The sequence below is a fragment of the Aptenodytes patagonicus genome, chromosome 13 (assembly GCF_965638725.1).
Source record: "Aptenodytes patagonicus chromosome 13, bAptPat1.pri.cur, whole genome shotgun sequence".
NCBI lineage: Eukaryota > Metazoa > Chordata > Aves > Sphenisciformes > Spheniscidae > Aptenodytes > Aptenodytes patagonicus.
Genome location: NC_134961.1, coordinates 5,842,579 through 5,857,517, shown reverse-complemented (window position 1 = coordinate 5,857,517; position 14,939 = coordinate 5,842,579). Strand labels below are relative to the sequence as shown.

The 14,939-nt window shown below is 46.7% G+C and overlaps 1 protein-coding gene across 3 annotated transcripts in view; it reads right to left on the bottom strand.

The window, feature by feature from the left end:
- The window catches only part of MSLN (mesothelin), a 62,487-nt gene that overhangs the window by 6,144 nt on the left and 41,404 nt on the right, over positions 1 to 14,939 (bottom strand). For all 3 annotated transcript variants that reach the window (XM_076351203.1, XM_076351205.1, XM_076351204.1), the window contains exons 4-21: positions 11,947 to 11,984; positions 11,325 to 11,346; positions 11,186 to 11,213; positions 10,301 to 10,385; positions 9,116 to 9,277; positions 8,712 to 8,914; positions 8,183 to 8,274; positions 7,360 to 7,490; positions 6,606 to 6,727; positions 6,006 to 6,177; positions 5,478 to 5,693; positions 5,200 to 5,370; positions 4,021 to 4,167; positions 3,818 to 3,867; positions 2,826 to 2,946; positions 2,385 to 2,470; positions 745 to 874; positions 441 to 631 (exon numbers count right to left, since the gene is read on the bottom strand). In XM_076351203.1, the coding sequence (XP_076207318.1) occupies positions 441 to 631; positions 745 to 874; positions 2,385 to 2,470; positions 2,826 to 2,946; positions 3,818 to 3,867; positions 4,021 to 4,167; positions 5,200 to 5,370; positions 5,478 to 5,693; positions 6,006 to 6,177; positions 6,606 to 6,727; positions 7,360 to 7,490; positions 8,183 to 8,274; positions 8,712 to 8,914; positions 9,116 to 9,277; positions 10,301 to 10,385; positions 11,186 to 11,213; positions 11,325 to 11,346; positions 11,947 to 11,984 (2,167 nt within the window). The remainder of the gene's footprint in view (positions 1 to 440; positions 632 to 744; positions 875 to 2,384; positions 2,471 to 2,825; positions 2,947 to 3,817; positions 3,868 to 4,020; positions 4,168 to 5,199; positions 5,371 to 5,477; positions 5,694 to 6,005; positions 6,178 to 6,605; positions 6,728 to 7,359; positions 7,491 to 8,182; positions 8,275 to 8,711; positions 8,915 to 9,115; positions 9,278 to 10,300; positions 10,386 to 11,185; positions 11,214 to 11,324; positions 11,347 to 11,946; positions 11,985 to 14,939) is intronic.

Here is a 14,939-nt window from a genome sequence, read left to right as displayed (position 1 = left end):
AGGGAAAATATTTTGCCTCCCTGGACAATGTCTCTGTTAGATATAGCCAGGGATTTATCAAGCATCTGTCAGTTTGACAGGTAGAAACAGAATGTTTTCTGAAAGTCAGTGGCTGACAAACAGCTAAAGCCCACCTGTGTTCATCAGGACAGTCTCAGAGAAGTTTGATTAATGAAAAATAGACCAGAGGAAAGGCTTTTATAACTAGAGCAGGGGAGACACAGAACTGACAACGTATTTTTCAGTGGAATTCCAGCCAAACTTTTCAGCTGAAAGAAGTTCAAATAAAACAATGTAAAAGGCCCAATGTGAAATTCAAAAGCAATGAATTATTCAAGTTTTTGATCAAGCTGGTTGGCTGGACTTCACTCACATCTTAACAGGACAATGGTTTTGTTTAAGGGAACTGTTTTGCTGATGCCCAGAAGAAAAATTCATACCCAAATGTAGTGTTACCACTGCTGATGACACTCCTAATAGCCTCTTCTTGATCAGGCAGGAAAGACTCACACTGGTTTAATTGCTTCAGCAAATTCCCACCAGAACTTCTAATGTATTCTCCACCCAGGTCACAGACTAGGCGTCCCAGAATCTCTGCATTTTCCTCATTTACTTGTGTGCCAGGAATTTTCTGAAGTAATGCAAGACAGAGGCATTAAATAGAACTGGATGCTGCTGTAGAAGAGCATTCTTGAACCCCAAGTTCTCCCCAGCCTTGTGCAGAGCTGTCCCCTCACCACGTACCAAACATGCTAAAGCCTCCAAGAGCAGCTGTTTCCGCTGAGACGACTCTCTTTGCAGAACATCAAGATTTGCTTTCCCAATATTAGCAAAGTACTGCCTACAGCTTCCTGTCGCTGCATAGTCTGAAGAACTAGAAAGACAAATACTCCATGAGTTCTAGTGAATGATATCAAACAGTTGGTCAGGTTCAAGGCTGTTAGAATCATAGAATAGTTTGGGTTGGAGGGGACCTCTAAAGGTCATCTAGTCCAACCCCCCTGCCATGGGCAGGGACATCTTCAACTACATCAGGTTGCTCAGAGCCCCGTCCAACCTGACCTTGAATGTTTCCAGGGATGGGGCATCCACCACCTCTCTGGGCAACCTGGGCCAGTGTCTCACCACCCTCAGCGTAAAAAATTTCTTCCTTATATCTAGCCTAAATCTACCCCTCTGTAGTTTAAAGCCATTCCCCCTTGTCCTGTCGCAACAGGCCCTGCTAAAAAGTCTGCCACCATCTTTTTTATAAGCCCCCTTTAAGTACTGACAGGCTGCAATAAGGTCTCCCCGAAGCCTTCTCTTCTCTAGGCTGAACAACCCCAACTCTCTTAGCTTTTCTTCATAGCAGAGGTGTTCCATCCCCCTGATCATCTTTGCGGCCCTCTTCTGGACCTGCTCCAACAGGTCCGTGTGTGTCTCATGCTGAGGACCCCAGAGCTGGATGCAGTGCTCCAGGGGGGGTCTCACCAGAGCAGAGCAGAGCAGAGGGGCAGAATCCCCTCCCTCGACCTGCTGGCCACACTGCTTTGGATGCAGCCCAGGAGACAATTGGCCGCCTGGGCTGCGAGCACACATTGCTGGCTCATGTCCAGCTTTTCATCCACCAGTCCCCCCAAGTCCTTCTCGGCAGGGCTGCTCTCAATCCCTTCATCCCCCAGCCTGGATTGATACCGGGGGTTGCCCCGACACAGGTGCAGGACCTTGCACTTGGCCTTGTTGAACCTCATGAGGTTCACAAGGGCCCACTTCTCGAGCTTGTCCAGGTCCCTCTGGATGGCATCCCGTCCCTCTGGCGTGTTGACTACACCACTCAGCTTGGTGTCATCTGCAAACTTGCTGAGGGTGCAACATATACTGTGTCCAATATAACATCTTCCACATCCGCAGACTAAACTCTATGCGGTTGTTCTTCCCAAAGATCCTAGTCCACATTTTTTAAAAATTCATTTTCACCTTAAGGAATCTGTTGTAAGACTCAGCTTAAAATTGTTCAAGATTTGGATACAGAACCACAGTGGGTAGCTATTGGAAAAAAGAAATCCACTCTACTGTCTGTTTTCTTTGATGTTGTAAGGGAAAAGCACATTCACAGAGGCCACAAAGTACTAAAACCGCATACTGGTTTCATATCCAAACAGATATATTTAAAAAGAGCTTCATACTGTTTATATTAATATGATGGATGGTTGAATCTGAAAGGACCTCAAAACCCTTTTGAAAGCTTTCTGCAATCTGATTTTTTTTTCCCCCTGTAAGGAGGCCTGAACAAGTTTGAAATATACATCAAATATGAACTAGTCATTACCAGCTAGGTTATAAAGTAACACCTCTTTTTCCCGCTAAGTACTAAGACAGCAACATGAAAACCACAGCACAGTTACCTTAAAAACAGCAACAGGTCTTTAGGATAGCTATCTAAATCCTTGGGAATCCCATGCAGCGTCACCATCTTCACTAAGCAACTCAGCTGAAAGGACAGCACGGTTTACATCAGAGAAAGAAAACAGCATGAAAACATAAGAAAAAATAAAACAAATATAAAGATTTTACTCTGCTCCAAAGTGTGTGTGGGGGTGGGGTGGGGGGGGTCGCGGGAGGAGAAAAAGACAGAAATCAGAGATTTTGGTTCCTGAGGAACCTAGCCAACTGGGTTTTGACTTCTCCTCTCTTCTGGAAAATTCAGAACTGTGGGATGGAGACCCAGGACCAGTTATATTTGTTCTATTCCCTTAAGCTGAAAGTGTTTTTGTTCTTGCTGAACAATCCTCATTGCTATCTTCATGACAACATCAAACACAGCATTTCGAAATATGGGAACTGACCTGGTCTTCTTCTAGCTTGACATTTTTCTTCTTCATGACTTTGGCCAGCTCCTGAAATCTTTCTGCTTCCATCTCATTGGCAGCTGCGCATGTGAAGCCTTGGAGGACTGACTGGGAAAGCCTGAACATTTACAGAAAGCAAATCGGAGGGGCAAGGACTTCAGGAGAAAATTCAATGCTGATCTCCCACATATGTAATAACAAATACAGCAAGCATAAACCTCCCCCGTTCTCAAACCTTAATGCTCTCCAAACTCCACCCCCTCAAAATTGCTAGTCTTGACCTATATGGGAGATCAAGAAGCCATCACTGGTCAAATAAACATAATCTAGAGACTCGTACTGGAAGTAGAAATGCAGGGACCTCCACCCCAAGTAGTACTGCTGTATCCTGATTTACAAGATCAGTCTCCTCCCTGTGTTTTCAGTACATACCACATGTTGAAAGTGAAATGGAGTTGTGCAGATCCTTATCACTGAACATAGTTTGCACAGCCTGGGAGAGCTCAGGGAGGAGTCCTTAAAACTTTAATTGCTTTCTATATGGAAAAGCTTCTATTGTGAAATCAGCAGGACACTGATGTCGACTCCATTGTTTTTCCAGATATACATCATGGTTTTCAGAATTTTTCATCTCATATGTCTTTTGTCAGCTCTCGTATCTATCAGCCCCACTAAATTTAATCCCTGGAATAGCAGTGTGGAAGACTGACACATTCTCCGATCGGAAACACCTTCCACAGAGGCAGTCAGAAGCAAGGTTCCAGGTGCAGTCTGAGCCAGCAGCATCATTTTAGAAAGTGAGTGTGGCTTATGGGCATATTTTGCAGCTGACACCCTGGTAAATCTTGATGCTACATGCCTGTGTTTGGGTTTGCATGATATTTCCCATCTGTCATGGGAACCATGCCATACATACCAAAGGTAACACAGAAATTGCCATCAAAGCAAACACAAACATGGAAAATGGAAGGAGAGAAGAAAAACGCTACCTGCTGAAGTCAGGCTCTGTCTTTATCACATCACTGAAAAACATGGCAGCCTGTGAAGCAAAGCCAGAGTGTCAATGGTTTACCATGCTCTTCTGCAACATTCACCTGCATTTTCAGACAGATGTGCAGAGCGGACTTACAGCTCTCTAGAGTCCAAGGCTGACACCGAGGGATAAGAAGGACACAAGCCGCTAGCATATTACCTGTTCTCGGGTCCACATTTTACTGTTGAGATCCTGAATATTGGGCTTCTCTTCCCCAAAAACAAGCAATGATTTTGGAATGTAGCTGGCCAGAGCATCAGGGATATATTTAACCAGGTCAGCAGGGTGGCCTACACTGGATGAAATCTATTAAGAAAGAAAAGTATCAAACACTCTGGCTAAAATAAACAATTGCCGGAGAAGAAATGACGAACTGGAAAGAAGCCAGGCAAATTCCCTTGCTGATCATCTGGGCATTTCTCAGAGACCTAACACTATGAAATATTTCCCGTTTGACATATTCATCAGACTAGGAGAGCTGCTTGGAGCTAATACCTGGGGTTCCTGATGAATGGGAACAATTCAGTCTCTTATCAGTTTCCTACCTCCTGGCCTTATGCCCTAAAAATGTTTAACCTGACAGAAAGGAGGGACACATCTTTCCTCTCTGCCAACCCAAACAATGTCTCAACTTGCCAAAGGCACACTGCAGAACAATCCTGTGGTGAATGAGATCCACCTAACGCTTCACACAGAGCCCTGGCAGCCTTATTGCCCCAGGACATGCTATAGGCAGGGCCTCTGGTGCCAAACACAGATCAGAGTCTTTCCTACTAGAGGGAGGATGAATAACAACAAAATTGAATGCTACACAGGCAATTTGAAGGCTAAAGTCATGGCAAGAAAAAAGGCAGAGAGGTGTCCAAATCCTATACAATCACATGGGGGCAGTGAAATAGCGCATTGCTGAAGGATCGGTCTACCCTAAAAAGGATTTTCTAAGCCGCCCTCACTTCTCATATGTTCTCGCTCCAAACCATGACAATATCCTTTCTCTGGGAGCATCTTTTCAAGTCAGTGGGGAGTAGTTTCTAGGACCACGCCATAAAACAACTGTCTCTTCTGCCCTCGTCCACAAAAGGCTCAGCAGGACACACTGGTTGGCAGCTGACACGCTGGCTGGCAGCCAAGGACATCTACACAGACACGGTGATAGGGACTTGAGATGCTTGTCCTGCTGCACACTCTGTTTAGCAATGACAAACACCCCCAAGGGAATGCTGTCTGGGTGTGCAGGTGCGTGTGTGTCAATGCCTGGCCCCAGGTAACCAGTGTTCTTAGCTATGAGTCACTGGAGCTTTGCTAATTTATGACGCCTGAAGAGAAAAACAACTTCACCTTTTCCACAAATGTCCTTTTCAGAGCAGAGGGCAGGGTCACCATTTGCTGAACAAACTCAGGCAACTTAATGGCTTCCAAGATCACTTCTGGAGACAGACTTCGAAGCGTGCTGCTGTTGAGGCCAGCCACCAAGCTCCCTAGCTTTGCCAGGCTCTGTCCATCCAGGATCTGAAAGGTAATGCATGCAGGCATCAGTACATGAAGGGCCAAACACCATTTGCTGGCAGCTAGCTATACTGGGTGTGAGGTGCATTTGTGGACACTATCCTTTGTACCTGATAGCCGGAGCTGAGCAGTTTGTTGACAATAGTGCTGGACTGCTCAGCATTCCAGCCGCGAACTTCACCCAGGGCAGGAATAGATGCTTCAAGGTCTTTATCACTGATGCCGTTTTCGATGTCCGATATGGACAGCCCAACTGCAGCCTGGCCCAACGCATGCAGGATTGCAGGAGGGAAATGCTCAAACTTTCTCACCAAAGAGGATGCAACCTGAAAAGGTCCCACACAGACAGAAAAGAAAGTCGGAGGAGCAATGACATGAGCCTACTGGATCCTACAGCCTTTGGATGTCTTAAATCACTGGACTTTCTGCCTCAAACTTGTGTGATGAGGCCTGTTGATGGACTGCCTCCACTCAGAGAATTTTCAGATTATGAAACACCAGGCAGATGCCACAATAAGAAAAGAAAGGTGACCTACAGGAGTGTACACAAGAGGAGGCATGAGAATTGAATCCTCAACCCTCACAAATTTTGCCTAGGTGAATGAAGAATTGAGTTGTGGGGCTGGACAGGAGATTACCTGCAGTTCCTCTGTTGTCAGGGAGGAGGGAGCCCTCTCTCTAGTTATTCCTCTGTGTGTCAGGTTCAATGGGCAGTTCTTACTGATCCTCTGGGCCAAGCTCAAAGCGTCATCTCTGCTCAGGTTGCTCACTGCCGAGGGGCTCAAGTAGCAAACAAATCTGTCTGGGAGACTGCAGGTGGAAGACAAGGAGAAGAGGTTGCCAGTATGATAGACAGTGGCTCTGTCAGATCTTTCCTCTTTGTCCAAAGGACGCTCTTTTCCAGTGCATGTTTCTCCTGATTCATTTTAGCTCTGACAATGCTGATGCTCCTGTTTACAGAGAGCACTGCTCCATCATGCAAAACTGCAAAAACATGCACGATGCACTGTTGGTCATTAGTTGGTGGCTGGCGCTGCATGACAGTCATTTCCCAAGATTTGGAACTTGTGGTCTGTCCCTCCCCAAGATGAAGTGCAATGCAATTATTTGAGGAACAGAAAAATGCTTTAAAGGTTTCATGGAAGCAGCCATCAGAATCACCACTCAGCAAACTTTTGCTAAGTCATGGTGCCATGCTAAACCGTAAGTCAAGTAGGAAGTCAGGTCAGGTCCTGTACCTTGATAAGGGAAAATCAGGTCCAGAGGTCAGTAGCGAGGTATAGTACACAGCCGTCTCCCAGAGCAAGGTGAGGTTGCTGATCATCTGTATATTGACTGGATCCCTGGCAAATTTTTGAAGCTGAGGGTGTTGAAATGGGAAAAAAAAAAAACCAAAATAATTTAGATGGATGCTTTAATCCTGACAGTCATTTGGGGCAGTTTGAACAAACCTCACTTCAAGCAATAAGGGTTTTTTCACCTGGCTTTAAAGTTGTAAGGAAATTTATTTTTTGTTTTCAAGTCATACACTGGGACCTTGTTTTATTTACCTTTGCACTCCAAGGGCATGGTAAGCTTCTCACTCTATGACTGCTGTAAGGCACAAAGGTGGGAGAGCTGCTAAAGGACGTGGCCCTGCCCCTACAGCACCGCTCACACATGCAGGCCTCATACAGTCATTCACTAAACCAGGCCCAGACATCAGTCCAGTCTTAAAATAAAGTTTGGGTTTGCTCCTCCTATTGACTCCAGTTTGCTCTCTGCAGAATTACCTATGTGAAACCAACTTCTGTGCAAGTGCCTCTTATCACAAGAAATCACGATGGGGGAAAAATTAAGAACTGAAGTGACTGTTCACCATAAATAAACAAGAGAAATGTTCCTGCTAGCAGCATCTCTGTGAATTTTGGTCAGGGCAGGAAGGCGACCTCCCAGGCACAGAGTATTTTGCACACTGCAGGCTCTTCATCACCATGACAAGCCTGCACTTACTGTTGGTTCATCACCAAAAAGCTGCAGGTCTCCAACAGTAGCATGCTCCAAAAAGGATCCAAGATAATTTTCAAACCAAGCAGTGGAATTCAGACCTGGAACGGCTGCACTGTAGCATTTCTGGTTTGACCCTGCAAAACAGGCAGACACCATGAAACTACAGACTTGCACTGTATCAGGAAATCAGTGGAGATTGGAGATTTCCAAATGCAGAACAGGCTTCAGTCTATCAGAGAACTCAGTCAGCAGAGAGCTCCCTAAGTGCCTCTGATCACACATTATCCTCAAATCCGCGTGTGTGCATTCAGATTACAGGGGACAGGACAGATGCCTCATTCTTTCACAGCCCTCCAAATATTTCATCACCAGTCTCTCTCTTCCTCCCTTCAAATCTGCCAAAAAACTGTTTGCAGGACGTTAAATCTTTGCATGCAAGCTACTGCCCGGAGACAGGGGAGTGTCTTACCTGGGTCCCCTTTCTGAGCTAACTTCTGAGCTGAATTCTTTAGCTCTCAGAACCAAACCCTGCACCGCTCTTTCATAACAAAAGCAGTAAATGCCATTTGCACAGGAGGTAAGTCAGCATAGGATTGACTGTGCTGATTTATAAAAATCTTGGATTAATAAAGCCCTCAGCCAGGGAAATGACTCCTGATACCACTTATGGCTGTCATATTCCCAGCCTATTTCCATTGAAGAGGCAACACAAATTCACAAAAAAGTCTGTGAAGCCTCAGCCCCATAATGGATTGCAGCTAATGTAGAGCAAACATCAGTGGCTTAAAGCATTCTGTTGCTTCTTAAAGAAAATCAAGTCATTTACCATCCTGGATGAGATAGTGTTTGATCCCGGTGTAAAGATTTCTCTGTTCTTCCACTGGAAGGTCAGAATATATGCCATTCAGGGCAGCGACTCTGAAGATGGATAAGAAAGGCAGACATCTCAAACACAGATGAAGTCAGACCTGACAGGGTTGGATTCTCACAGAAATGGCTGTTACTTGAAGACTGATATTATCAATCACATCCCTTTTCAAAGCTACCAGTGTGACTTCCCTTCACAACAGCCCCCACAATCATCTGGGGGCTGCACTGCCAACCCTGCGGTACTGCTTTGGAAACGCAGTGCTAGCAGGGCCATTACACATGCATTGACTGATGGAGAGGACCAGTTGCAGGGTCAGGAGGTATGTTACGAAGCCTTGGAGAGAGCTTCTCAGAGACCCCGCCTGGGCCTCCATCAGTTCACAGCGCTTACAGGGTTTAGCCCCTTGCTTTGGGAGGCTGGAGTAAGGGCCCCTTTCCTATCTCAGCAACACAGGACTGAAACAATGTTTGTGTTCAGCACTTACATCATCCGAAATGTCTCACACAGTATGTTTTTGGCACGGAGGCAAGAAAAGACCTTGGGCTCAACCAGGAACGGCTGAAGCCCCTCGTGGACCCACTGAAACAAAACGGGTGGGCTGTCAATATCAGGTACTTGCAACATCTTCTCCCACAGGCCATTAATGAAGATCATGTTCCACTCAAGAGAAAGAGGCACATGAGAAAACTGCAGGCAAGAGACACGAAGAAACACATGAATTCAAGTGAATATGGACTTCTAATCAAACATTAACAGAAATCCATGTGAATCTGAACATTATGAACAGAATCACCCCTAGCAATAATCCTTTCTCTGGTAATGTTAATTAATGCCTTCCACTGGCATTAATGTTACAGGTGAACAAACAGTTGGATATGTGATACCCACCTGCTGGCTGAACATAGTCAGAGCAGCTAGAAGCTTCTTGGCATCATATTTGGAAAAGAACAGAACAGAGTATTCCGGATCCATAGCACTGGCAGTTTTAGGGGTAAGGCAAGAATATAAGGATATGAGGAAATCATCCTGAAGGTCCTGGAGCCAAGCACTCTGAAAAAAAAAAAGGGGAAATCCATATAGAGATAATAAAAGGCATGTCGTATTTAGAGATGCTGCAGTATGCAATCTCCTTCAGGTCTGCGTCACTAGCTCACCTACACATGAGCATTCAGCACCGCAAGGTGATGAAACCTGTTGACAGAAGAGTCAGAAGAAAGTCCAACTTACACTGACTTGAAGCAAGCCTAAACTTACCCAGTTCCAAATGCTGGATCCTTCTGTTACCTAATCTGTGCTCCCCCCAAGCAAAGAGTGGCTTTAAAAAACTTTATTCAAAATGATTTCCCACCAAAAAAAACCCCAATGGCCATTTGATCAAAGTGGAAACTTCCATAAGAAACTTCCTCATTCCAGAAACATTTTTCAATGAAAAAACCCCCAAAAAACCCCACCAACAAATACCTGAAGAAATTACATCTTTTTGTTAGAAACATTTATGGGAAAATACAAATCTTTGTCAATTCAATTGCAATTAGTGGCAGCACAGCAACTTAGAGATAATGACAAAAGCAGGAAGGGAAGTAAACCTGAAATATTCCAGATGATGTTTTCCACGCTGCAACCGCTTTTTATTGTGCTCAGAAGTGGTTTACCCCAATGGACCAGGGTTACTCTCATGCAGAGATTTGTTTCAACACTATGATGCCAGTTTTTAAGAGCCAATTTGTTTTGGAAATCTCCTTTGTCCCACTCTCTCATTTGAGAGGTTTGGAAAAGACAGGCCTCCATGGTGGTGTAGCCGCTCCTGAGCCTCATGACGCAGAGCACGTGTTGCCTGGGAAGGTGACACTGCCACAGCTCAGTGCTCTGGATGGTCCCTGCGTCCCTGTGTACTTGACCCCATCTCTTCTCTCAGCCTTGTGAGGGAAACATCGACAACCCAGACCCCAAGCCTGCAGAAGGCTTTGGCCACTCCATTCACAGCTAACAGTGGGACTCCTTTTAAGATAGAAATTACACTATTGTCAAAGAAAACAAAACACTAGCTCATGAAAAGAAGGGGACTGCTGTTACCTGTGCACAGGCGTATTGACCAAAAGTGAGGCTGCAGGGGGAAGCCTGGACGCGGGCTATCTCAACAAGCATCTCGTGGCTGACACTGGTGGGGAAAAAGCAAAGACATCACCTCCATGCCAGCTGCCCCAGACCTCCAGCAGCTGGGGGCAGAACTGGCTGGGAGCTGGCACTCCGTCAGCACTATGTCTGCAAACGCAGGCATGGAATGCAGCTGCCCGAGCCTAGGCAGTCAGTGAAAGGGGTATGAATGGCCCTGACCACAGGCTTTTATTCACTGAAGTTTTGTTCACCTGCAGTAGGGACAACTATTAGCTACTCTTGTGTAAAGGGGTCCAGCCCACGCATTAAGGAGCAGGAGCAATGCCAGGCAGCCGTAACAACGAGGCACAGCCCACATAACAAATACAGAGGAACAAACAAACAACACAGATGATGAGAATTATTTGCTGGCACCATTCGGGAGCAGGGAGAGGGTACTTGTAAATTGTTGACCCTTAGGTAGAAATCAAGTTCAATGAAGGCTTGAAGCGGACCTGTTTGAGTCTTAGGCCCCTACCACTAGCCAAGCTAAGCTCAGCACCAATGGCAAGGCTCTCAGAGCAGTAAATCCCCACCGCATCAGGCTGGCTGACACACCAGGGACTTGCCCTGCCTTTTTTTGTCCTGCACAGTCACAGAGCACCAGGAAGGCATTTTCCCTTCACTGTTTCAATGAGCACAACTAGAGCCCTCCCTGCCCACAGGCAACCCTGGGACTTCGTGGGGAGAAAGATGCTACACCTGATTTCAGAGGCTTCCTGCTACCCAAAGTGACATCCCCAACAAACCAGTATCACTCCCAAGGAAAATGCTGCCAAGATAATTTGCTGATGGTTCACATACCTTTTCACTGAAGCACACACGGCAGATTCTGATTCCCCCCAAAAGAGAGAGAGACAAAGATAAAGGAACTGTGATAGGAATACGTATACAGAACCATGTCTGAATCTTCCTTATGGAGATTACTTGAAAAGAAACTCACCATTGACAGTGGAGCTGGAGCACTGTGCCGGGAGAAAGAGAGAAGAGAGATGATCTTATCATGCAGTTACAATGGTAGCACAACATTATTTGTGATCATTGCATACAGACAAGCATGTTAGCTGCAACCATTTGTGCTTAGATCTGGCCTGAAAACACGCAAGTGCCTAGGACCCAGAGCTTGCATCTTGCCATGCTAGGTAGTTGCCATCTGCAACATCCATATCAGTACCAGCTCTGTACTTCAAACAGCTGGGAAGTTCAGGGTTATGCGAGTCCTCCCATCACTCAAGCATGAGGGCCCGTGGGATGGACTGTTCTGATGATTTGAGTGTAGTTGGTGGGTGTCACCTTCATTGAACTGCCTGGTGATGTGCTTGCACTGAAGCCCTGCAAAGACCTGGAGAAGCTATCCCCACTCCACTCTCTGCTTGGGAGGCAAGAAGGGGAAGGACACTTACCATCCACCTCCATGCTCAAGACACACTGGATCTGGCTTGTAGCAATTGATTCCCATCAACGCACCGCTATCAGGAAGGGGCCCACACTGACCACCAACCCACACACGCTTTGCAAGTAAAGACATGGATGACACATATTTTAAACATGCAAGTTTGCCTTACCAGGTATGTCCCAGCAGAAGTTGAAGCAACCTGCCAACCTGGAAGACAATGTACCATGATTTTAGCAGCAAATCCAGGACAAAGCTCATTCCCACAGTCCAGCCCCCGTCTGGCTTAACAGACCCTGAACATCACTCATCTCACTACATTATTTTATTCCTCATTCTTGACAGTATTTCACAGAATCATTTCTGTCAGCCCTTTCTGCTGTTTTCTCTTTGACTTTGTGACAGCTGACTGGGTGAGCAGACATGACATACTCCTCTATCCACTCCGGGTCAGTCTGACAGAGGACAGAAATGTGGTGTCTTAGATGACATGAGGGATTGCATGCATCTCTGTCCCCAAAGAGGAAAAGGCAGGGAAAGGGGCAGAAACACTCTGGGGATGGTCCTTCTCTCCAGGACTTCCTTGCCCAGTGTCTTGTGCACCACGGCCAGCCCATGGTCACCGATCAGCCTGGGAGGCCAGGCTCACCATGCTTATACTTCCATGATGCTTTTAGCTTTGCAGCTTCTACTTGTTTCTTATAGTGTCGCCATCAACACGTCAATTGTAGCCAAGCCTGTACTGTATTTCATACATTTTTCCTGCTAAGTGCTCAACCGGATTAAAGTCACCCTATGCTGCAGAACTGCACACAACGCAAGTAACACCAGTGTATGACAGGTCTCACACCAGTCCTGCCCAAGAGCTTGACAGGGATTTACCGAAAGAAGTCAACCTGTCACTGCTGGCTCTTGGCAGGTCTTGTGCAAGCCCTCCACTTGTCTGTTCCTTGTTTCCCAACTTCTACATCGTTCCTGATGGCAATTCGCATCTCCTCTGCCAATGCCATGAAGCTGGAAAGGTGGCAAAATGCAGGCTTAGGAAACCAGTAACAACATACCCAGACTCAAATCTCCCTGGCATTAGTAGTATTTACTTCAGATTAGGAGCCTGCCAAACTCATCATCCTGTGTACAGAAAAAAATGGAAGGTAGAGACTTCCCACTAGTTTATGACAGGACAGAACAAGTGAATGCAACAAGTACTACATGAAATGAGAGGCAGGGAGAGGGAGAATACAATGGTTAGAGGCTTCTGAGGTCACGCTGTCAGGCTGACTGTCACAATTTGCTAACACTGAATCACTGCACAGTTGTTTTTGTGAGTGTGTTTCTCTAATGGCGCACTCGGGACTCAGTTGGTCAGCACTGTCACCTTCACCCATCTCCTGGGGCAGCTGTGCCTGATCTCAGCCCACAGTGAGGCACCAGGGCCCTGCAGAGCTGTCTGCCACAGCCACCCCTTGCCGCACTTGCCCACCACCACACCACACGGCATGCCCAGTTCGCACCATTCTCCTCCCACCCCTGTAGCTACATCCTCTGACCCACCTCGGTGCATGGCAGACCACAGCAAGTCCAGCTGTCCTGCAACCCAGAGTACCCTTGCTTCTCTGCAAGCCTTGTTCATCTGCTCAAGGAGTAACAGCACTGAAAGTTTGGCAGTTATCTCTCAGCAGGGAGAACACCACCAACTTCAGCGACTTTGGATCAGGCACTACAGCTGACTGTAGTGGCCTCACTACAGGAGGCTGAAGTGGCTATAGAGATCACCCCCACCCATGTCTCATCTGGGTTGGGACCCAGACCCCCAGCTGGGACCCACGGACCAGCTAGCCCAGGGCTGGCTGAGTAGTGCCCAGCAAGCACACAAAGTTCAGCACGATTGCTCCATGGCTCTAAAGCATCAGTGACTCCCAGCCCTCATACCCTCCTGGGGGAAGCATGGTCAGGCTTAGTGTTATCTACAAATATTTGGTTAGAAGTGACTCACAGGGGGAAAGTGGAGGAGCTGAGCCCGAAACCAAAACACAGAAGCAACCTCCTGTGGTTGCTCCATACCATATACGGCTAAGGGTCTGGGCTAAGCCGGCCCAGGGCAGTGCCAGTCAAACCCACGGTGATATTTGGGCACAGAAATCAACAGGATGGGAGACCCTTATCACTGAACCGTGATGGGGAAGAAGAGGAGGAGGAGGAGGAGGAAGGCAGTGGCTTTCCTGGTTGTGGATGTGTTCACCAGCCCAATGACCTGCATTAGGAAGGGGATTATAAAATAGCTTGTAGGGATGGATAAGAGGAGTCCCTAATTAGTATAACAGCTTTTTTGATTACTAACTGTTACACATTTTTAATCATTTAATTAATGGAGAACTGTCACTAAGTAACGAGCAAAGGAAACATACCCAGAGCTGGGCAAATGCAGTGCTTTCCTCTAGGCCAAACATACATTAACTTTACTCCTAGAGAAAGTCCCGAAAGAGTTACCAAAATCATAACCAGGAGTTCAGTGCCAGAGGCTGGCCCTGAGGCCACGCTTCCCTGCTTGCAGACAAAGCCAGGCTGTTTCCACTGTGATAATCACTTCCTGCTCACCTCAGGACTGGACCTTGGAAACATACAGCCAAGCCCTTTGGCCCCACTCTTGGAAAGCTCTTACACATATGTTTAACTTTAAGCACGCAAATTGTCCCATTGACTCGGAAGAGCAGTGTTCAGAAACACCCATGCAGGGGGAAGGAGGAAGAGGAAGGGCAGCTTCTCACTCTGCAAGATCAGAGAGGACCCCAACCTACTATCACAAAAATCCTCATTGTATGACAATAAATCCTTCATCTCACAACATCAAAACAAAGGCTATGGACTCAGCTCGTGTCATGAACCACCTGAGATATATGCACATGACTCTGGGAGCAATACTCTTCCAAAACATTGCTTTCACTCCCATGCTTTGTTAGCACACAGGCACGCCAGGCTGCAGTGAAGCCTTCCATAAGGGAAGAGACTGTCCCCTTCACCCACATATGCTGTGCTGTTCACAGTTCACCTGCTCTCCACAGTCCCTCCTCCTCCTCCATGAGGGCACTTCTGTGCCACAAGGTTGCTGAGCACTGCCTGGTCTCCCCACTGCTTCTTTACAACAAGGCCATTCCTGTCGACAGTGTG